The sequence below is a fragment of the Oncorhynchus kisutch genome, unplaced genomic scaffold (assembly GCF_002021735.2).
Source record: "Oncorhynchus kisutch isolate 150728-3 unplaced genomic scaffold, Okis_V2 scaffold1210, whole genome shotgun sequence".
In the NCBI taxonomy this organism is placed as follows: Eukaryota; Metazoa; Chordata; class Actinopteri; order Salmoniformes; family Salmonidae; genus Oncorhynchus; species Oncorhynchus kisutch.
In genome coordinates this window covers 54425-77753 of record NW_022263155.1, presented here as the reverse complement: position 1 = coordinate 77753, position 23329 = coordinate 54425, and the positions used below count along the sequence as shown (strand labels likewise).

The following is a 23329-nucleotide window of genomic DNA, read 5'->3' as shown; positions in this document are numbered from 1 at the left end:
TCTCTCTCTCTCTCTCTCTCTCTCTCTCCTCTCTCTCTCTCTCTCTCTCTCTCTCTCTCTCTCTCTCTCTGAGTGACACAGGGCAGTATGACATGTATCTCTGTCTGAGAGATCTAGCAGCATTACCCCATTATACATCATCTACATCTGTGTGTGTCTGGTCCTTTGCACCCTAAGTGTGTTCACTACCAGTAGGTCGCTCTGCTTGTGTCACCAACTACACCCGTGTCACCCCCTTAACTGTAACAACCCCTACTTCTCCCCACAGATCTGACCTCTCACCTCTGACCCAGTGCCCCCTACTGGTGCGGACCACCTCTGATCCTAACGTGATGAGCGGGTGCGGCAGGAAGGCTCTGGCATTGCTGAGCAGCGTGTTTGCGGTCAGCGGGCTGGGGCTTCTGGAGTTGCGGTCTCTACAGACTACTGGCTGTACCTGGAGGAGGGGGTCATCCTGCCCCTGAACCAGACCACTGACATCAGGACCTCCCTGCACTCTGGACTCTGGAGAGTCTGCTTCCTGGCAGGTCACTACCATCTCCAGCTGATCCTGGATCAGACCAATTGAGACCAATTCTAGCTGTACACTCTTAGGAAAAAGGGTTACAAAAGTGTTATTTGGGTGTCCCCATAGGAGAGCCCTTTTTGGTTCCAGGTAGAACTATTTGGGTTCCATGTAGAACCCTCTGTGGAAAGGGATTTACATGGAACTCAAAGGGGTTTTACCTGGAACCAAAAGGGTTTCTCAAAGGGTTCTCTTATGGAGACAGCCGAATAACATTTCTCACTGTCTGGTTGTTTTTTGGGGAATAAGGGGAATAAGAGGGAGATGTTGCATTAGCGATGAAAGGTGACAGAGCTTAGAGTGGTGTTTGTCAGACCAGAAGACATTAGCGATGAAAGGGGACAGAGCTAGAGCGGTTTGTGTTTGTCAGACCAGAAGACATTAGTGATGAAAGGGTGACAGAGCTAGAGTAGTGTTTGTCAGACCAGAAGACATTAGCGATGAAAGGGGACAGAGCTAGAGTGGTGTTGTCAGACCAGAAGACATTAGCGATGAAAGGTGACAGAGGCTAGAGTGGTGTTTGTCAGACCAGAAGACATTAGCGGATTGAAAGGTGACAGAGCTAGAGAGGTGTTGTCAGACCAGAAGACATTAGCGATGAAGGTGACAGAGCTAGAGTGGTGTTTGTCAGACCAGAAGACATTAGCGATGAAAGGTGACAGAGCTAGAGTGGTGTTTGTCAGACCAGAAGACATTAGTGATGAAAGGTGACAGAGCTAGAGCGGTGTTTGTCAGACCAGAAGACATTAGCGATGAAGTTGACAGAGCTAGAGTGGTGTTCGTCAGACCAGAAGACATTAGCGATGAAAGGGGACAGAGCTAGAGCGGTGTTTGTCAGACCAGAAGACATTAGCGATGAAAGGTGACAGAGCTAGATGGTGTTTGTCAGACCAGAAGACATTAGCGATGAAAGGTGACAGAGCTAGAGTGGTGTTCGTCAGACCAGAAGACATTAGCGATGAAAGTTGACAGAGCTAGAGTGGTGTTCGTCAGACCAGAAGACATTAGCGATGAAAGGGGACAGAGCTAGAGCGGTGTTTGTCAGACCAGAAGACATTAGCGATGAAAGGTGACAGAGCTAGAGTGGTGTTTGTCAGACCAGAAGACATTAGCGATGAAAGGTGACAGAGCTAGAGTGGTGTTTGTCAGACCAGAAGACATTAGTGATGAAAGGGGACAGAGCTAGAGAGGTGTTTTGTCAGACCAAAATACATTAGTGATGAAAGGGGACAGAGCTAGAGAGGTGTTTGTCAGACCAGAAGACATTAGTGATGAAAGGTGACAGAGCTAGAGCGGTGTTTGTCAGACCCGGAAATCGGTCTTCTCACAAATCTGTATAGGCTCTCTATAATCCCCCTCTTCCTCTCTTCCAGGTGAAGAGGCAGGTCGCTGTTTCACCATCGAGTACATCATGCCCATGAACTTACAGCTCACCTCTGAGTCCACAGTCAGTGTACTTAGTAAGTTATATTTCTCTAATTTTCCTGTCTCTCTCTCGCTCTCTCAGTCTTTATTGTGTGGTTGCCTCTGTTGCCAAGGCATTGTATACATAATTGAACAATATGCTCGAGAAACAATAATAATAGATATCAACTTTTAGGCCATCTGCTCTAAAGGGTCTCTCCCTCTCTTCTCGATGTACAGTGTTTGATTGAATAGACCCTGTCTGTGTGTGAGTAGATGAAGCACTATTTGTGGTCAGAGTGAGTGGGTGGTTGGAATACTGCCAATGCATTCAGGACAAATAAGGACAAGTGACACAATGTATCAACATATGGCACCCTCTTCTGGTTACTTAGCTGAACAGTCTTTCTGCCTGAATAGCTGAAGCTGTGAGAGGGAGCAGTGCACTGTACAATGGAAGAACTATTACTGAGGTTTTCTGAGTTCCTGTCGATGAATGGAGTGGTAATGATAATATCAGTCTGGCTTGTAACCAGCGTTCTAAAGGGAAGAAATGGAAGAACAGACTGAATGCGAGAGATAATATATTCCCTCTTGGGTGGCAAGAAACATGTAAAATAGTGCTTCTTTATCACCAGTATTTCAGCTTTCACATCACCAATTAAGGCTCTAATGCTTAAAAGTAATAATACACTGCAGTTTTATTGAAATTTGTTTTCCTCCTCCTAGCGTGTCTGAATGACTACCTCTTTACTATTCAAGTCTCTTTCCAATTGCCCCGAGCCCAGTCTGCCCATACAGAATAAAATGAGTCATCAGAACTCCCAGCGTCTCTGGGTCTCCACCCTGCTGACTCCTCTCTGCTTCAGAATACGTATTAGGTAATAACTCTGAGGAGTCACGCTGAGGGGAGTTTGACTTTCTCTAAAGTCCCAGCCTCATTAGGTTTTGGTTGATGCCTGTTGAAAGGTCTCTGCTAGACAGGAAGATTGTTTGGACCTTCTATGTTCAGAGTTTGAGATGAAAGTAGAGTATAAGAGTTTGTAGATGAGCATAGCTATATGTGTCTGTTAAATTCTGTTTCTGTATAGTTATCTGTCTTTCTCTATGTTGCTGTTTTTCCCTCTCTCTCTCTCTCTCTCTCTCTCTCTCAGAGATGATTCGTTCAGCCACTCCGTTTCCTCTGGTCAGTCTGTTCTTCATGTTCATCGGCTTTGTGCTAAACAACATCGGACACGTCCGACCTCATCGCACTATCCTGGCCTTTGTCTCCGGAATCTTCTTCATCCTTTCAGGTACTCTTCTAATATTCCCTCTCTTCCTCCTCACCTCCTATTCTTTCTCCTCTTCTTCCCTACTTCTCCTCATTTTCTGCGGTCTCTGCTTCAGCTACAGAATGTGACGGTGTCTATCTCGCTTTAACACAATCACTATCTGTCTTCTCTGTCTGTCTTTTTCTTTCTCTGACTGATGTTCAGGCTTTGAAGGTTTGTTTAATCTCTTGTTTGTCTCTCCCCCTCCTCTTCCCTCTCTTTGTTATCTCCCCCGCCTCTTCCCTCTCTTTGTTATCTCCCCCTTCTCTTCCTGTTATCTCCCCCACCTCTTCCCTCTCTTCCTGTTATCTCCCCATCCTCTTCCCTCTCTTTCTGTTATCTCCCCATTCTCTTCCCTCTCTTCCTGTTATCTCCCCCGCCTCTTCCCTCTCTTTCTGTTATCTCCCCCTTCTCTTCCTGTTATCTCCCCCTTATCTCCCCCTCCTCTTCCCTCTCTGTCTGTTATCTCCCCCTTATCTCCCCCTCCTCTATCCTCTCTGTCTGTTATCTCCCCCTTATCTCCCCCTCCTCTTCCCTCTCTTTCTGTTATCTCCCCCTCCTCTTCCCTCTCTTTCTGTTATTTCCCCCTCCTCTTCCCTCTCTTTCTGTTATCTCCCCCTCCTCTTCCCTCTCTTTCTGTCAGGTCTGGCTCTGGTGGTAGGTCTCGTGTTGTATATATCCAGTATTAATGACGAGATGTTGAACAGGACTAAGAGCAGTGAGTCCTACTTCAGCTACCGGTACGGCTGGTCCTTCGCCTTCGCTGCCATCTCCTTTCTGCTCACTGAGGTACTTCAAAATTCAAAAGGCACTCGCACATCTGAGCTATCTTTGTTGCAGGTCCATGGTGACAGTTGAATAAGACGAGAAAAAAGAAGAAACATGCACTCACTGAGGTAGATTTGTTGTAGAAAAAATCTACATTGTATGATAGTTCACTACCAAAGAACATGTTTTTTAAAATTGTCACACACTGGATAGGTGAGGTGAAATACTACAGCCATAGTAGTAGATCACCCCTGGAGCAAATTAGTCAAGTGCCTTGCATTTCACCTTGTAGGCTCGGGTATTCGAACCAGCAACCTTACGGTTACGGCCCAACGCTCTGATCACTAGTTTACCTGTCGTCTGCTGGTGTGGTACTCTCTCTTCTGGGTCTTCTGGCTCTCTATACTACAGAGTGCAGTGTCCTCTCTCTCTCTCCCAGAGTGCGGGCGTCATGTCCGTCTACCTGTTCATGAAGCGCTACACAGCCGAGGAAATGTACCAGCGCCACCACCCCGGCTTCTACCGGCCACGCCTCAGTAACTGCTCTGACCACTCCGGTCAGTTCCTGCACCCGGAGACCTGGGCACGCGGACGCAGCCCCTCGGACATCTCCAGCGAAACCTCACTCCAGATGAGCACCAGCTACCCTGCCCTGCTCAAGTGCCCCGACTACGACCAGATCTCCTCCTCACCCTGCTGAAGGGGTCATCAGGTCAGGGCAGGTCGCCAAGGTCAAGGGTGAGAAGTCATAGGTGATGTTGCTTTTAGATACTGATCTAAGATCAGCTTTCTTTTTTAAGTTATCTGGAATCTGTGGTGGGTTGCTGGGAAGTTGCTGGGTGTGGATAGAACCTCCCACCTGCATAGTTTACTGGGAGATCAGTCCCAATAGATATACAGGGAAGCCTCTGTCTCTTTATTTTGTTGTTGTTCGTTCCCATTGTGATGCTGTGCCCTGGACCTTGTTTGAAAACGTCTACCAGCCATGATTGCTGCTGAGGAAACAGTTGATGCCGCTGTGCCACATCTTACCTACAGATGGCAGCAAAGTGCAGAGTTTTTTCAGGAGTATTCACTTCTCAAGTACTTTCTATTATATCGGGATACTTACTGCCACTGATTAGTTAACTTGACGAGGACCAAACTAACATTTACACAAATGTTTGAACGGGAACAATACATGTCCCTATGTTAAAGCTGCAATCAGCAGTTGAAACATTAACAAAGTGAACTCCCATCCCGTTTCAGTAAAAAGCTGAGGAATGGGGCTAGAGAATTGTCACCACTATCAAATTCATAGACAGAGCTATGGATGCCAGGACTGGCCATCCATGATATCTAAATTATTGTTACCATGTTTTGAAGGTATATAGTGTTTGTTTACAAACACTGGAGTGAAACAAGCTTTTATTTTGGTTTCTGATGGTTACGACAGTTGAATTAAGCACATGAGGCATTTGTAATATTATAACAGCATATTCTTAAGAGGTCCAAAAATGGATGAAACAACTGCAGATTGCACCTTTAAATGTGTGATATGTTCAATGGTGTAGTTTGCTTCATGTTGGAGTTTTTAAATTCATGTGTCCCTGCTGGCTCACGGATCTGCCAACAGATCCCAATCTCTGCTTTGTTTATGTATCATGTAAAAATGAATTATTTGAAAAGTAATTGGTATTTACTCTTAGACAGATTGTTTATACATGCATATGGATAACTGTTGTACATTGTATGAATATAGCGAACCATTGTAAAACAAGTCAAATGTGTAGTCTCTGCTTAAAAGGATTCATTCTGAGTGTCAGCTTCATGCCGTTGGCATAGCAACTGTTGCATATTAACTGTACAATATCTGGAGAATATCGAAATGTGGGAAATAAATAGACTTTAATCTTTTGAATGACATTGCCTGTGGATGGAATGCAATTTCATTCATTAACTACAGTTTCAAGATATTGATGGTTTGAGAACTAACACAGCAGGATAGGATAATTAATGAAGGGTAGGAAAGGGTTAGGGCTTAGCTAAAATGATAGTTGTCAACAACTGCTATTCCCAACCTGACAACTAGATGGCGCTGTAATGGTAGCCACAACCGTATAAACCATCAGTCTCAACAAACCATCGGTATCATAACACCGGTTAATGGATTGGAGTTCAATTTTGCTTCCATGTATTGTAATGTCACATCAATACACTGGGAGTCAGTGTTGCATCACTTACACTATAAAGCAGACAGAAATCCCTTCAGGTCAGAAGTGTATAGAATCAGGACTTAAACACCCATCTGCCCACTATGTTACCTAAGAACTCGGTCCCCCTCTTTCAAATGATTTATTTTCACACCTTATCTAGACACTGTATCTATTTATTGGCCAATTAAGGGGGGAACTCATATTACTCTGACCTGATCTATGTCTGTTTGCTGATCAATGAAGGGGTAAATTTTAACCATCAGTAAAGGGTTTCTCATAGACTTTAACCATCAGTAAAGGGTTTCACATATACTTTAACCATCAGTAAAGGGTTTCACATAGACTTTAACCATCAGTAAAGTCTTTCTCATAGACTTTAACCATCAGTAAAGGGTTTCTCATAGACTTTAACCATCAGTAAAGGGTTTCTCATAGACTTTAACCATCAGTAAAGTCTTTCTCATAGACTTTAACCATCAGTAAAGGGTTTCACAGACTTTAACCATCAGTAAAGGGTTTCTCATAGACTTTAACCATCAGTAAAGTCTTTCTCATAGACTTTAACCATCAGTAAAGGGTTTCTCATAGACTTTAACCATCAGTAAAGGGTTTCTCATAGACTTTAACCATCAGTAAAGTGTTTCTCATAGACTTTAACCATCAGTAAAGGGTTTCTCACACTGTAGTCTTGACCCACCACTCCATATTGACCATCTGTCTCTACACTCATAAGAATGTTCATAGACATGGGCTGGACGTCAGTTGGTTGGTTGGTTACTGTTCAGGACATGGTTTTTTCCCAGTTACATTTTCTTTTCTACTGCTTTTCCACCATATAAAAAACAGGCAAATATTGTCTCTAAAGTCTATTGAAATAATTACTACCCATGACAGTTGGTACTTAGATGATTAACATAAATTAAGAACTTAATAACCTTTGATCCATGACCTACTAAGTTTAATAAAATATACATTTCAGCATATTATGTACTGATAAACTGGATGATTAATTGCATATGCAAATATGTAGGTCAAGCTCAATAAATAATAAATAAATGTGTCGTACAACGGATGTAGTCTTTGTATACTTTATGTAGCTTTCCACGTAATGTACAATGTGACCAATAGCTTTTACAGAGATAGAAAAGTTCATTTAGCTATAGCCCCACACAAGGGGCAGTAGTAGGTAATATTCTGCCCTGAGATCAGGGGTCATATCTTACAAACACATAGAAAAAGTACTGGATTCAACTTCATCAGTCAGCATTATAGTTCGGACATCATAATTTTCATCATCATCAATATTACTGCCACCCATATCCTATTCATTCTCAACATCTGCTTCATCATCATCATCATCAGTATTACTACCACCCATATCCTATTCATCCTCAACATCTGCCTTATCATCATCATCATCAGTATTACTACCACCCATATCCTATTCATCCTCAACATCTGCCTTATCATCATCATCAATATTACTACCACTCATGTCCTATTCATCCTCAACATCTGCCTTATCATCATCACCATCATCAGTATTACTACCACCCATATCCTATTCATCCACATCATCACCCTCATCGCCATCATTATCATCCTCATTCCTGCTGGAAATTGACTTTTCCTGACATCACGTTATATAGTATTTGTTTTTGACTTGTGTACAGAAGACCTCAAACTGACCTGATGCAAAGTACAGCCAGTAGGTGTAACATGTTTCAGAGTATTCATACAACAACAAAAAGGAGACCCATAAAACCTCTACATTATTTACATATACATAACTTAAGTCTTTAGTTAACGCTTACGGACAGAATGGAACCATTTGACAAAGAAAATAAATACAAACAAGATAATAGATTATATTTTGTAAGGGGAACACAAAAAGCAAGCAAGGATCTTAGGTTACAAATGAAAAGCATATGGGTCACATCAATGCATCGCCCCTCACTGGCGCTGTTGGCGCTGTTGGACCTCGAGACACTGAAAGAAAAGCTTAAAATGACTGGTACCCTTATTGGGCTGTTTCACAAACCCATATTCAAGCATTCTCTTAGACTACAACACATTTTCAAAGGACGTTCAATTGCATTGCAGACACGCCATTGAAAATGGAGTAACTCCAATCATAGGCTAAATATAGGTCCATGTAACCACCCCTATAATTCACAACCAAAGATAAAAAGTATGCACATTTTAATATTCTGTGGTCCGCACAATGTTTGGAATCAGTCCAGCTGACTCAAGACTTTAATGTTGTAGTTTTTCTAGGTTTTGTCTTCCTAATTTCAGCACTAACCTAGCATTGTATTCTGAGGTTGCAGCAGAACTGCTGCAATGGCACCTGGGAAAAAGAGTTGAGCACCATAGTGGGATGATTACATGGTTTATGTTTAGGGCCAGGAGTGTAAGGCCCAGATTTGTTCCTGGTCAGGTCACATGTTCATGTACAGTTACTGCAGCCCTGGAACTTTCTCTCCCTCCCTCCATCTCTCACTCTCCTCTTTCTGCCATGTCTTTCCATCCATCTGAACATTCACAAGAGGAACTCGGTTTTTCTACCATCTTCATAAATGATCACACACAAACCTTTCTGTATAATGGATGTCAGAGATGACATTAAGACAGTCGTTGTGTTTAATGTCTGCGCTTGGCTTGCGCACTACTGTGTTTACATACATACATGCATATATACTGTGTAGATACACACACAAGTTAGCACACCCACTTCTAAATGCACTTTATGGTATATCTATAAACAGACATACATGCATGTGTATGTGAAAAATTGCAGTTTTGCCTTTCAAGTCGCCCAAATGCAGAAGACCTAGAAAGCAGGGGTTGGAACCAGTTCAGGGAACAGAGCAGAAAAATAAATACATGTTTTGAGGAACAGAAACAGAACCGTGTACAAAAGTGATCCCTAGTGTTCCGGAACATAACATAACCCTTAACGGTTTTCAAATCTTGAGAACCAATGTTCTTTTGAGTTCCAAAAATAAATTAATATAAATTCTAGTATATAATACTCATTCTAATTCAAGACCTGTTATGATGTTTAGAGCTTCAAGCCAAGCCCCCTCCATGTCCACCCCTCTCTCTCACTCTTGCCCCACCCATTACATTTAAATAAGTCGCATCTCACACCTGCACTTATGTGACCAAATAAAAATGTAAACAACAATCTAACCCGTTCCATAGCAAGCTGCTCTATCGGCACTAATTGGTGGAGTAAAAATTGTTGGAGTAAAAATTTGCTAAATACATGTTGATTTCACAGGTTAAACATTTTATGAAAAGGATATATATAAGCTGTTACTTTTTGATGGTTGGAACTGGTTCAGAACTGTATTTTCTGGTCGGAACACTGGAACAGAATGAAAAAAATTGGGTTTCTGCTCGGAATGGAACGATTGGGAAATCATTTCTGCTCCAACCCCTGCTAGAAACACATGGATGTAATCAGAACGAATGTGGGGAACACAGGAGGGCAGTGTGGGGGAGTAAAGAGATGAGAGAGACAGAGAGAGAGAATGTGTGTTAATACATGTTAATACATCCCACTGGCTTCCCTCGGTAATCTGTAGTGTGGCTGAACCACACAGGTCCTATAGAGGGATGTCTCCCTGTGTTGGCCCTCTGCTTTAGTCCTGGGACGTCATGTCCCTGTAACTCCAGCCCCTGGTACTGCAGCCAGGGCTGGGGAAGTGTCCAGAATGGGGACGGGGGTTGTCTTCAAGACCGGAGACTGTCCTCGTTGTCTTCAAGACCGGGTGCGAGTTCTATCAGGGTCTGAAGGGTCAGATGGCTATCTTTGGTTGACCATCATCTCTCTAGTGACAAGTTGGGCTCTGGGGGTCCAGGGGGAGGGAGGGATAGTAGGGAGGGAACTTCATGAGTGGAGTCTGTCCGTGGGAGTGGAGGGAGGGGGGAGGGAGGAGGGGGGGGGGGGGATAGTAGGGAGGGAACTTCATGAGTGGAGTCTGTCCGTGGGAGTCGAGGGAGGGATGGATGGGTGAGGGGGGAGGGAGGGGGAGTGTGGAAGGGGTGTTTAACTTCATGAGTAAGGTCTGTCTGGGAAAGAGGATTGGTGGGCTGAGGAAGGGGGGTTTGGGGTGTCCCAGTTTGGGACGTCCTGGGATGAGGGGTGTCCTGGGATGAGGGGTGTCCCAGTTTGGGGTGTCCCAGTTTGGGGTGTCCTGGGATGAGGGGTGTCCCTGCTCACTTCTTGTTGGCAATCCGTCTTTTCCTGGTGGCCAACATATCATAGAAGGGATCCCTGCTGATGCTCGCCCTGGAACAGCCAATCAAAACAAATATATAATAATACGCCAGGGGGAAACTTGAGCATCTTTGATATGGAAATGTGGCCACATTTATACTAACCCCTGCCTTAACTAACTAGATGAAAAAAATAAAAAAGTTTGTTCGGTGACCTAGTTTTGTTTCCATGGTTTCTGAAGAAAACCTACCCACCCCCTTTTTTCTTATTTTCCTCAGCACTCCGGTTCCATCTCTTTCAGAGATTCTGTGGAATGTCGTTCCCTGATTCCCTGTTCTAGAACCCTTCCAAGTGTTCTCATTCTAGCACTCTCTCCTCTCTGCAGTTTTCCAAGTTTATAGGTTGGAGTGCAGGGCAAACAATAGTGCTCTAAATTATCGACACTCCAGCTCTCTTTTTCTGGGAGAGAAGGCACTCGGTACAAAGCGAAGTGAGTCACAGAGCCATTCTGGCTCCGGCACAGAGCGCAGTTTCAGTTTCACGGGTGTAAAATCCTGTTAGCACCAGCACAAAGCCATAAACGGCTCAACCCCCCACTGCGGATTCTCTCTCTCTTACTCCCTTTACATTGTCCCCCATATACGACTATGTCTCTGAGCTATGGCAACAATTCCTCTCCTTTTTTTTTTGCTTTTGGTTATTTACCGCAACCTAATTTCAGAAAAACAAAAGAAGAAACCCCGGGGCGCCTTTCTTTCTGGAAATAAATTAAACAGAGAATGTAATAGGATGAAGTATATCCATGAAAAGACATTGCGACACATTGAAATGGATATGAATGTGATACCAAATATTGACTTATTACAATGGAGCTACAGTATAGCAAATATATTGAGTTAGCCTACATAACATGTATTTCATACAGTTATATAAGAGCTTCATAGCCCAGTTCAGAATTTTCCAAACTCACACAGATGGTCCCCTAAAAGTAGTCTTAACTGTTTGTTTAAAGACTGTCCTAAATCGCGATTAAAGATAAGCGGATAAGGAGCGTGACTATACGACCATCCTTATTTTACTGAGGAAATGTGATTGACATAAAAGCCTTTTATCTTGGCTAAATCCTTATCGACTCCCTCTGGAGAAGATAACACACACACGGCATGGTAATGGTTAGCCTCTGTGGCAACAGGGGGGAAGCGATGGGGCTTTAGCCCAGTTTTGAGCCTCCTTTCCTGGCCAGGCTAGCTGGGCTCGATCCCCATCCCCCGGGGTGCTTTAAGCGATAACTAATCCGTCCCGTATTTCCCCTGGGGGAGCTAACTAGCATTATAGCCTAGATAGTGAATGTGTTGGGGAGTGGTTTTGGGAAGCTAACTAGCATTGCAGCCTAGATTGTGAATATGGTGGGGAGTGGAGGGAAGCTAACTAGCATTGTAGCCTAAATAGTAAATGTGGTGGGGAGTGGAGGGAAGCTAACTAGCATTGTAGCCTAAATAGTAAATGTGGTGGGGAGTGGAGGGAAGCTAACTAGCATTGTAGCCTAAATAGTAAATGTGTTGGGGAGTGGAGGGAACCTAACTAGTATTGAAGCCTAAATAGTAAATGTGGTGTGGAGTGGAGGGAAGCTAACTAGCACTGTAGCCTAAATAGTAAATGTGGTGGGGAGTGGAGGGAAACTAACTAGCGTTGTAGCCTACATAGTAAATGTGGTGGGGAGTGGAGGGAAGCTAACTAGCATTGCAACCTAAATAGTAAATGTGGTGGGGAGTGGAGGGAAGCTAACTAGCATTGTAGCCTAGATTGTGAATGTGGTGGGTAGTTCCAGGAAGCTAACTAGCCTTGCAGCCTAAATAGTAAATGTGGTGGGGAGTAGAGGGAAGCTAAATAGCATTGTAGCCTAGATTGTGAATGTGGTGGGTAGTTCCAGAAAGCTAACTAGCCTTGCAGCATAAATAGTAAATGTGGCGCTCAGGAATCTTACTTGATGGACTTGATCCACTCCTCCTTCTCCTCAGTCGTGGGCGCCGATATCCTGTACACCGTGTGGTTGCCCTCGACGACCCGGCCGTCCGCCTCCGTCTTACACGCCTTGATCACCGAACCCTTGTGGTTGGGGTTGTAGAGCTCGAAGCAGTTCTGGGGGGTGCAAGGTAGTGGTGAAAGGGTGGTCCAACACTTTAGGAAACCCTAGTGTCTTTCCCCAGCAATCAGTTCTGATGGGTGAGGAGATGGTTGAGTTGAGTGGGTACTAGCATTGTAGCATAATCCCAACAAGGTGGAGGTGAAAGGGTGGTTGTATTGCCCAACAATTAGAGACCCTATCCTCAACTAGGTTACATATTCCAGGTCAAATACATGGCTAGAAATATGGAAGACTATGTTGACTTTTGACCCCTGGTGATATCATGAGTTGGGCTTCTCCACTGGGTGAGTGGAACCTTGTGGATGAGGTTGACTACCAGTACCTCCTAATATAATAGTGACATAATAAGGTTTCAGAAGGGATGTGATGCAGTATCATGAAGCACTCACTGGTTTCCTGGGTTCCTCCACCTCTCTGATACTGAGGTTCTCTAAGGGGATGATCCCACGAGGCTCCTTATCCTGGAGGAGAGAGAGAACAAGACATGATCTGTGACATTGTTTCATAGACTGGAAAACAACCTTCATTCCCCTCTGCTCTGCTCTCTCTAATATAACTAATGATGTCAGTGTCTGGCAGGCAGACAGTCTGGAGGACAGAGAGATAATGATATGATCCTCTAGGATAATACAAGGGTAGAGGACAGACTGCTGATAAAGCAGCTATCTCTGGATAGAGAGGCAAATGCTTTGATAAAAAGCTTCCAGTTATACTACCACATATAAACGCCTGTACAAACACACAGGCAGCGTACTTGCCTACAATACTGCGCTCGCACACACACACACACACACACACACACACACACACACACACACTTACTGTTGTGTACTCAAAGTAGTACAGGCAGTTGTCTGTCAGAATGAACCACCTTCTCTTCCAGGTCTTCACTCTTCCCCCTGAGACAGGAAATAGGAAGGGGAAACAGGAAGTGATGACACAATGGAATTAGTGACAGACTGACAGCCTCCACCATACTCCTCACAGTAGGAACAACAGGAGGAAGGCACTCCAACAAGACCAGAGCTGGAAAGTAGGCAAAGTAATGGCCGCCTTGACCACAATAACATGACAGCTCTAGTGTTATAAATCAGCCAAGATAAATAAATAAAGTTGCTGAGAGATTTGTCTCAAACAATGGCAGAAAATCTATATAATGTACATAAAGCATGTATACCAATGGCACAGGAGAAATAGAAAAGTGAGAAAGAGAGAGAGAGAAAAGAGAGACAGAAAGAGGAGAGAAGAGAGAGAGAGACCTTACACTTCCTCTCAAACACCCCATCCTCCTCCTGTGGACCTAAGACACTGAAAGATCAAAGCCAATGAACTCTGCTGTTGGTACTTGGCACCACTGATTGAGAGGTGATGCAATTCCATCACAGGATTTGTTCAGCAACGTGATTGGTTAAACCATGTCTTCCAGTTACTGCATAGAGAATATTCAATGATTAAATGATCACTCACACAACTCCTGAATTATTGCTAACTTTGCTCATTCATTTTTTAAAGGCAACGGAATAAAATGCTATTGGCTCTCCAGAAGAAGGAAGGTACACACCACACTTGATATGAACCTAACTTGGCATCTAAAGCACCCTTGGAAGAATAACACACATGCACACAAACGCATTTGTAAGCACAAATGCACACACACACCAAACCCCCCAAGCAAAGAGTTTTGTAGCATGGGTATACCAAAGCTGAGGGGTATAGAGGGGAGGCAACACACAGTTGAAATAGTTTTTAACAGTGTTCCCCCTCAGGCAACTACAGCCCAATACAGTGCAGCGTTCGGCTGAAATGAAACACACAGAGATGCAAGGCAGGGATGCTGAGAAGACTTCCCTGTTGGAAGACAGCAACCAATACACACACTCTCTCTCTCTCACTCTCTCACACACACACACACACACACTCACTCACTCACTCACTCACTCACTCACTCACTCACTCACTCACTCACTCACTCACTCACTCACTCACTCACTCACTCACTCACTCACTCACTCACTCACTCACTCACTCACTCACTCACTCACACCACACACACACACACACACAAAAAAAGACAGTGAAAAATAACAGTAGCGAGACTATATACAGTAGCGAGGCTATATACAGCAGCGAGGCTATATACAGTAGCGAGGCTATAACAGTAGCGAGGCTATAACAGTAGCGAGGCTATATACAGCAGCTAGGCTATAACAGCAGCGAGGCTATAACAGTAGCGAGGCTACACACAATGCAAATAGTCCGGGTAGCCATTTGATTACCTGTTCAGTAGTCTCATGGCTTGGGGGTAAAAACTGTTGAGAAGCCTTTTTGTCCTAGACTTGGCACTTCTTTGACAATTTTTAGGGCCTTCCTCTGACACCACCTGGTGTAAAGGTCCTGGATGGCAGGCAGCTTAGCCCCAGTGATGTACTGGGCCGTACGCACCACCCTCTGTAGTGCCTTGCGGTCGGAGGCAGAGCAATTGCCGTACCAGGCAGTGATGCAACCAGTCAGCATGCTCTCGATGTTGCAGCTGTAGAACCTTTTGAGGATCTGAGGACCCATGCCAAATCTTTTTAGTCTCCTGAGGGGGAATAGGCTTTTTCGTGCCCTCTTCACGACTGTCTTGGTGTGCTTGGACAATATTAGTTTGTTGGTGATGTGGACACCAAGGAACTTGAAGCTCTCATCCTGCTCCACTACAGCCCCGTCAGTGAGAATGGGGGCGTACTCGGGTCTCCTTTCCCTGTAGTCCACAATCATCTCCTTAGTCTTGGTTACGTTGAGGGAGAGGTTGTTATTCTGGCACCACACAGCCAGATCTCTGACCTCCTCCCTATAGGCTGTCTCGTCGTTGTCAGTGATCTGGCCTACCACTGTTGTGTCATCTGCAAACTTAATGATGGTGTTGGAGTTGTGCCTGGCCATGCAGTCGTGGGTGAACAGGGAGTACAGGAGGGGACTGAGCACACACCCCTGAGGGGCTCCTGTGTTGAGGATCAGCGTGGCAGATGTGTTGCTACCTACCCTCACCACCTGGGGGCGGCCCGTCAGGAAGTCCATGTTCCAGACGCAGAGATGGGATAATTGTTTTGATGTGAGCCATGACCAGCCTTTAAAAGTGATGGTTGTCTTTTGCACCTCCATTCTATCCATTCTATTTCTACAATTGATAGTTATTAATCCACAGCTGAGAATATCTGGAATGATCCTGTTTTCCGCTTGCTGTTTTTCTTGCCCTCCAGGTGAGACATGTCATAGGATGTGGTGTGGCAGGCTGACTGTGCATCCTGTGGTTTCCTGGGTGTGTGTGAGTGGGATTTGTCCTAACAACGTTCTTGTGGGAGAGCTTTGTCCCAACATTCCTACAGGGCTCATCACTGACCATCCCTTAGGGCAGTAGTGTCCATGGAAAAACACATGTTTGTAAAGCACACTAAGTACTACCAGAGAGTTTTTAGCACCATCTTCGGTCTTATTCATTTCATTGAATCTCTCATTTCCTTTCTGTCTTTTAGTTGATAAATCCATGCTAAAAAGTCATTAATCATATACACGCTGTTTTCATAGACTTTTCTGGGGAGTTTTGCCTGGCATATTTACATGAGGTAAAATGCTTCAAATCCTTTCTCTTAATTTCCACAGTGTACAGAGTGATCCTCTCTAAAGGAGACTAATTTGTTCATAGCATTCAGCGTTTATTTGTACTGGGCCAAATTAGAATTATTACAGAGAAAAGTCCAGTTGTAAACTGCCTGGGTAGAGAAAGCACTATAATATAATCATTCACAGGTCTTAAGGCACACTGGGACTATTTGCAAACATATATACTGGGTTTGATGAGACTGCAGAGACGTTACATAGAGCCAGTGGAATGTGCAGCATGTCTGAGCCAGTGTGTGTGTGTGTGTGTGTGTGACAAGGCTTGGCCCACCTGCACTGAGTTGGCCTTTAACCCTAACAAGTCATAATAAGGCAGTTGGATGGCAGCGTTACAACGGCTGTTGAAACAGGGACCTGTCCAAAACACTCCGTGTCAGGGACTGGAGGACGCAATAAAAACAGGAAATGAGAAGTGGGTTGAGATGGAGATAATGGGAGAAGGGAATGAAAAGAGAGATGGAGGGATGGAGGTTAGGGACAGGAGAGGTGAGAGGTCAGAGAGAATAAGCACAACAGAAAATAATGTGTATGCAACCTTACAGCCGACCAACCAGAAAACCCCAAATACATTTCTAAAGATATCACACCAAGATAATGTTGGTGAGGAGGAAGGGGAGACAAGGGATGACAATCAAAAACCCATGTAAACAAATAAAACATTAAAAACATGGGAGAGAAACAAAATGTGATAAGAAGGTTCAAATGTGGGAAACTGCACTACTATATTTAGGAAGGCGAGAGCTCTGTATAATATAAACAAATTAAATGATTGTCTTTGAGTGTTGCTATGACACCCGTCAGTTCCACAGCCCCCGGTTGGTTATTTTGTGATCAATGCATTGTGGGAGAGCTGATGATGACCGCTCCCTCAATTAATGCTGCAACCATGGTAACAGGTCAGCTTGACTGTGTGTAGAGAGACATTGCTACCTGTCTCTGGGTCATACAGTGTTATGTAACTAACAGTTGCGACCTCAAATGCACCTTACCATGGTGATTCTTTCAACTTTAACATACAACCATTTACATAAAATCCTGCTCGAATATCCTTTAAACTGGCCAAAGATTGTGAAATCTTTATTCCTGAATCTTCAACATCCTGTAAACCTTGAATCTGGAGGTTTAAAATAGACAACCCTACAGATAACAGCCCACTGTGAGAGAACCCTGAACACTGAACCTTGTTCATATTGTACATGAGTCATGCAGCAAAACACATTGCTTGAGAGACTGCAACATTAGTCTACAGCAAAACACATTGCTTGAGAGACTGCAACATTACAGTCTACAGCAAAACTAATTGCTTGAGACTGCAACATTACAGTCTACAGCAAAACGATTGCTTGAGAGACTGCAACATTACAGTCTACAGCAAAACACATTGCTTGAGAGACTGCAACATTACAGTCTACAGCAAAACTAATTGCTTGAGACTGCAACATTACAGTCTACAGCAAAACGAATTGCTTGAGAGACTGCAACATTACAGTCTACAGCAAAACACATTGCTTGAGAGACTGCAACATTACAGTCTACAGCAAAACACATTGCTTGAGAGACTGCAACATTACAGTCTACAGCAAAACACATTGCTTGAGAGACTGCAACATTACAGTCTACAGCAAAACTAATTGCTTGAGAGACTGCAACATTACAGTCTACAGCAAAACTAATTGCTTGAGAGACTGCAACATTACAGTCTACAGCAAAACTAATTGCTTGAGAGACTGCAACATTACAGTCTACAGCAAAACTAATTGCTTGAGAGACTGCAACATTACAGTCTACAGCAAAACTAATTGCTTGAGAGACTGCAACATTACAGTCTACAGCAAAACACATTGCTTGAGAGACTGCAACATTAGTCTACAGCAAAACACATTGCTTGAGAGACTGCAACATTAGTCTACAGCAAACACATTGCTTGAGAGACTGCAACATTACAGTCTACAGCAAAACGAATTACTTGAGAGACTGCAACATTACAGTCTACAGCAAAACACATTGCTTGAGAGACTGCAACATTAGTCTACAGCAAAACACATTGCTTGAGAGACTGCAACATTAGTCTACAGCAAAACACATTGCTTGAGAGACTGCAACATTACAGTCTACAGCAAAACGAATTGCTTGAGAGACTGCAACATTACAGTCTACAGCAAAACACATTGCTTGAGAGACTGCAACATTAGTCTACAGCAAAACACATTGCTTGAGAGACTGCAACATTACAGTCTACAGCAAAACGAATTACTTGAGAGACTGCAACATTACAGTCTACAGCAAAACACATTGCTTGAGAGACTGCAACATTAGTCTACAGCAAAACACATTGCTTGAGAGACTGCAACATTACAGTCTACAGCAAAACTAATTGCTTGAGAGACTGCAACATTAGTCTACAGCAAAACACATTGCTTGAGAGACTGCAACATTACAGTCTACAGCAAAACGAATTGCTTGAGAGACTGCAACATTACAGTCTACAGCAAAACACATTGCTTGAGAGACTGCAACATTACAGTCTACAGCAGAATCTGGATCTTAGCTGCACGGGTCAGCCAGTGAAACAATGTACTGGTTCATAGCAAGAGAATGGTGTAAGAGGAACCCAAAACAGTGCATAGCAATAGCATAGCACTTGAATCTCCAATACATTGCTTCATTGTAAGTAGTATGCTAATGGAGCCATTGGAACAGAGAGGTGGGTGTGATGCAGGCATTCTTAGTAAGGGACTGCATTCTTATCTCTACTAACCCAGTTTGAGCAGCCATCCCTCTCTGTCTGGGTTGAAGAACGTGTGAGTTAGGTCGTTCCCATCATCCTCTGGGATCTTAAAGGGTTCACTCTTAATGCTCTCATAGAGATTCTGGAGAGGAGAGAGAGGGATGAGGATGGAGTGATGGAGAGAAGGAGAGAGAGGGATGAGGAGGGAGTGATAGAGAGAGAGAAAAGGATGAGGAGGGAGTGATAGAGAGAGAGGGATGAGGAGGGAGTGATAGAGAGAGAGAAAAGGATGAGGAGGGAGTGATAGAGAGAGAGATGAGGAGGGAGTGATGAAGAGAGAGAGAAAGAGAGAGAGACAGAGAGAGACAGGGACAGAGACAGAGAGAGAGAGAGAGAGAGAGATAGAGATGGTGATGGGGGAAAAGGCGGTGAAAGCATTAGTGTTAAACTCCTACCACTTGAACAGCCACTTCCTGCATCTTCTAACAGCCATCCCAGTCCATAACTAAATCAACAGTGCATAAAACATGACAGAACAAGATTCTAAGAAGGACTTGTTAGAAAAGGAAAGAGGGTGTGCTCATTCATAGGGGCTGAAACTGGGTGTTAAATACTTGGGACACTTTTGACAATCTGAGTTACAACTTTGAGAACTGTTGGGAGAGAAAGGAACAACAAGCCAACTGCAAGAATGTGTGTTATATGTGTGCCCTTTGAACTGCGGTTGAGCTGAAGGCTGTGTGATTATCTCTCTGAGCTTGTTAGATAATAATGTTCATCATTAGCATTACTGGCCTGAAAGAACAGCACATTAGATGAGCTAGCATTTTGCTACAGTATCAGTTGATAGAAGAGAGTAAAGCTTCTACGTGACGTAGGAGAAACACAGACACACACTCATCAACCATATCCAACCCCCCCCCACTCCACACACCAAACACACTCATCAACCATATCCAACCCCCCCACACACACCAAACACACACTCATCAACCATATCCAAGCCCCCCCCACTCCACACACCAAACACACACTCATCAACCATATCCAACCCCCCCCCCCCACACACCAAACACACACTCATCAACCATATCCAACCCCCCCCCACACACCAAACATCAACCATATCCAACCCCCCCCCCCACTCCACACACCAAACACACACTCATCAACCATATCCAACCCCCCCCCCCCCACTCCACACACCAAACACACACTCATCAACCATATCCAACCCCCCCCCACACACCAAACACACACTCATCAACCATATCCAAGCCCCCCCCACTCCACACACCAAACACACACTCATCAACCATATCCAACCCCCCCCCACACCAAACACACACTCATCAACCATATCCAACCCCCCCCACACCAAACACACACTCATCAACCATATCCAACCCCCACCACTCCACACACCAAACACACACTCTCACCCTGAGTAGGTCCTCTGGCAGGTCTCCTCCCTCGTTGATGCCTCTGTTCATGGAGATGAATCTCTCTACGGGGGGCTTGTCTCTGACGTTGGGGTTGTGGAGGCTGGTATTCAACATGATGATGGCGAAGGACAGGACATAACATGTGTCTGGGGAGGACAGCAGGGATAGGTGGTGTGAAGTGTGTGTGTGTGTGGGGGGGGGGGGGGGGTTGAGTGTGTGTGTGTGTGTGTGTGTGTGTGTGTCGCTATGACTTTGCAATCATGACTCTACCACCCACTTCCCCCACCACCCCACTCTGTTCTATAACCCCTGGCCGTTTTAACCTGGTGTGTGTCAGGGCACCAGTCCCCAGGGGGACGCAGCAGAAGCAGCTATAACTAAGTCAGCGTGTCACCACTGCAACACATCCATATTCATGAGGCCAAGACCACACATCAACCCACCACTGGTTACTGGGACAGGGGACACAACACTGCAGATAGAACATAGAGCTGACATGACACAATATCGTATACGTCCTAGACAATACATTTCTCTATGAATGTTCTGTAACAGGCCCCTGGTTGTTTAGGAAGATGTAGGGGAGAAGGACAGAACATTGAGGATAGAAATTACTGTATAGACCTGACATGATCCCTTATGGTACATGGCAGACACATGGTAGGGGACAGAGATGATGGTATGGGACAGAGACAACGTGTGGCCTGAGCATGCCTCACTAGTCACTAATGACCCTCTGTTATTGACCCGTGATCAAAGTCCTTATTAGAGGAGCCATACCAGTAGTGATGACACAGCAACAATGAACCGCAAGTCTGTCAGCAACAAAGGCTAATGGTGCATTAAGTCATCGGACAGAGAGTCAAGTACCGACTGATAGTGAGTGATTCTAGAAATGTGAGTGTACCGGTATTTGGGTTTTTAATAGTTATAGCAATTCAAGACTTCCTTTTCCACAAAGACAAATGTACATGTAGGGTTGGGTATTGTAGAGGTTTTATAGAGCCACTCCACTCCACCTAAAGAGGTATAGCATGTAAAACATTTACTAAACAACAAAGACTGGTTTTAGGACCAGAGAGTTCTAGAGTGGAGACACGTCCTTAGAATTTATACCTAAAAGTAAGGTCTGTTTTAAAGTAGAGAGACATGGAGACTGACGCATTGATCTAAGGCAGGGGTGGTCTGGCGCTGCTCTTTATGACAGGGTCTGTCCAACGTGTGTGTGTGTGTGTGTGTGTGTGTGTGTGTGTGTGTGTGTGTGTGTGTGTGTGTGTGTGTGTGTGTGTGTGTGTGTGTGTGTGTGTACCTGTGGATTGGAAGACACCGGGGTTGCAGGAGCAGTACCGCGAAGCGAAGGCCTCCATCATACGATCGATCTTCTGAGCCTCACCAGGCAGTCTGAAACTCCACAGAAACTGTCTACACCAGCATAGAGAGAGAGAGAGAACACAGGAAAAACAAATGAGAAAGAAAACAGAGGCTCCAAAAGTGTATTGAAAGCAGCAGGACATCATTATAAAGTGTATTGAAAGCAGGACATCATTATAAAGTGTATAGAAAGCAGCAGGACATCATTATAAAGTGTATTGAAAGCAGGACATCATTATAAAGTGTATTGAAAGCAGCAGGACATCATTATAAAGTGTATTGAAAGCAGCAGGACATCATTATAAAGTGTATTGAAAGCAGGACATCATTATAAAGTGTATTGAAAGCAGCAGGACATCATTATAAAGTGTATTGAAAGCAGCAGGACATCATTATAAAGTGTATTGAAAGCAGCAGGACATCATTATAAAGTGTATTGAAAGCAGCAGGACATCATTATAAAGTGTATTGAAAGCAGGACATCATTATAAAGTGTATTGAAAGCAGCAGGACAGCATTATAAAGTGTATTGAAAGCAGGACATCATTATAAAGTGTATTGAAAGCAGGACATCATTATAAAGTGTATTGAAAGCAGCAGGACAGCATTATAAAGTGTATTGAAAGCAGGACATCATTATAAAGTGTATTGAAAGCAGCAGGACAGCATTATAAAGTGTATTGAAAGCAGGACATCATTATAAAGTGTATTGAAAGCAGCAGGACATCATTATAAAGTGTATTGAAAGCAGGACATCATTATAAAGTGTATTGAAAGCAGCAGGACATCATTATAAAGTGTATTGAAAGCAGCAGGACATCATTATAAAGTGTATTGAAAGCAGCAGGACATCATTATAAAGTGTATAGAAAGCAGCAGGACATCATTATAAAGTGTATAGAAAGCAGCAGGACATCATTATAAAGTGTATTGAAAGCAGCAGGACATCATTATAAAGTGTATTGAAAGCAGCAGGACATCATTATAAAGTGTATTGAAAGCAGGACATCATTATAAAGTGTATTGAAAGCAGCAGGACATCATTATAAAGTGTATAGAAAGCAGCAGGACATCATTATAAAGTGTATTGAAAGCAGCAGGACATCATTATAAAGTGTATTGAAAGCAGCAGGACATCATTATAAAGTGTATTGAAAGCAGCAGGACATCATTATAAAGTGTATTGAAAGCAGCAGGACATCATTATAAAGTGTATTGAAAGCAGGACATCATTATAAAGTGTATAGAAAGCAGCAGGACATCATTATAAAGTGTATTGAAAGCAGCAGGACATCATTATAAAGTGTATTGAAAGCAGGACATCATTATAAAGTGTATTGAAAGCAGCAGGACATCATTATAAAGTGTATTGAAAGCAGCAGGACATCATTATAAAGTGTATTGAAAGCAGCAGGACATCATTATAAAGTGTATTGAAAGCAGGACATCATTATAAAGTGTATTGAAAGCAGCAGGACATCATTATAAAGTGTATTGAAAGCAGCA

At 43.8% G+C, this 23329-nt stretch overlaps 1 protein-coding gene and 1 pseudogene across 1 annotated transcript in view; one reads left to right on the top strand and one right to left on the bottom strand.

Annotated features, from left to right (window-relative positions):
* The first annotated feature begins 272 nt into the window (after positions 1-272).
* Positions 273-7311, top strand: LOC109876161 (voltage-dependent calcium channel gamma-5 subunit-like; annotated as a pseudogene).
* An 8-nt stretch (positions 7312-7319) lies between these two features.
* Positions 7320-23329, bottom strand: part of LOC109876160 (cytohesin-3) — a 61531-nt gene continuing 45521 nt past the window's right edge. The window contains exons 7-13 of the mRNA XM_031817941.1: positions 21762-21874; positions 20450-20598; positions 19038-19149; positions 13442-13518; positions 13009-13080; positions 12458-12612; positions 7320-10545 (exon numbers count right to left, since the gene is read on the bottom strand). Of these exons, the coding sequence (XP_031673801.1) occupies positions 10473-10545; positions 12458-12612; positions 13009-13080; positions 13442-13518; positions 19038-19149; positions 20450-20598; positions 21762-21874 (751 nt within the window). The 3' untranslated portion in view covers positions 7320-10472. The remainder of the gene's footprint in view (positions 10546-12457; positions 12613-13008; positions 13081-13441; positions 13519-19037; positions 19150-20449; positions 20599-21761; positions 21875-23329) is intronic.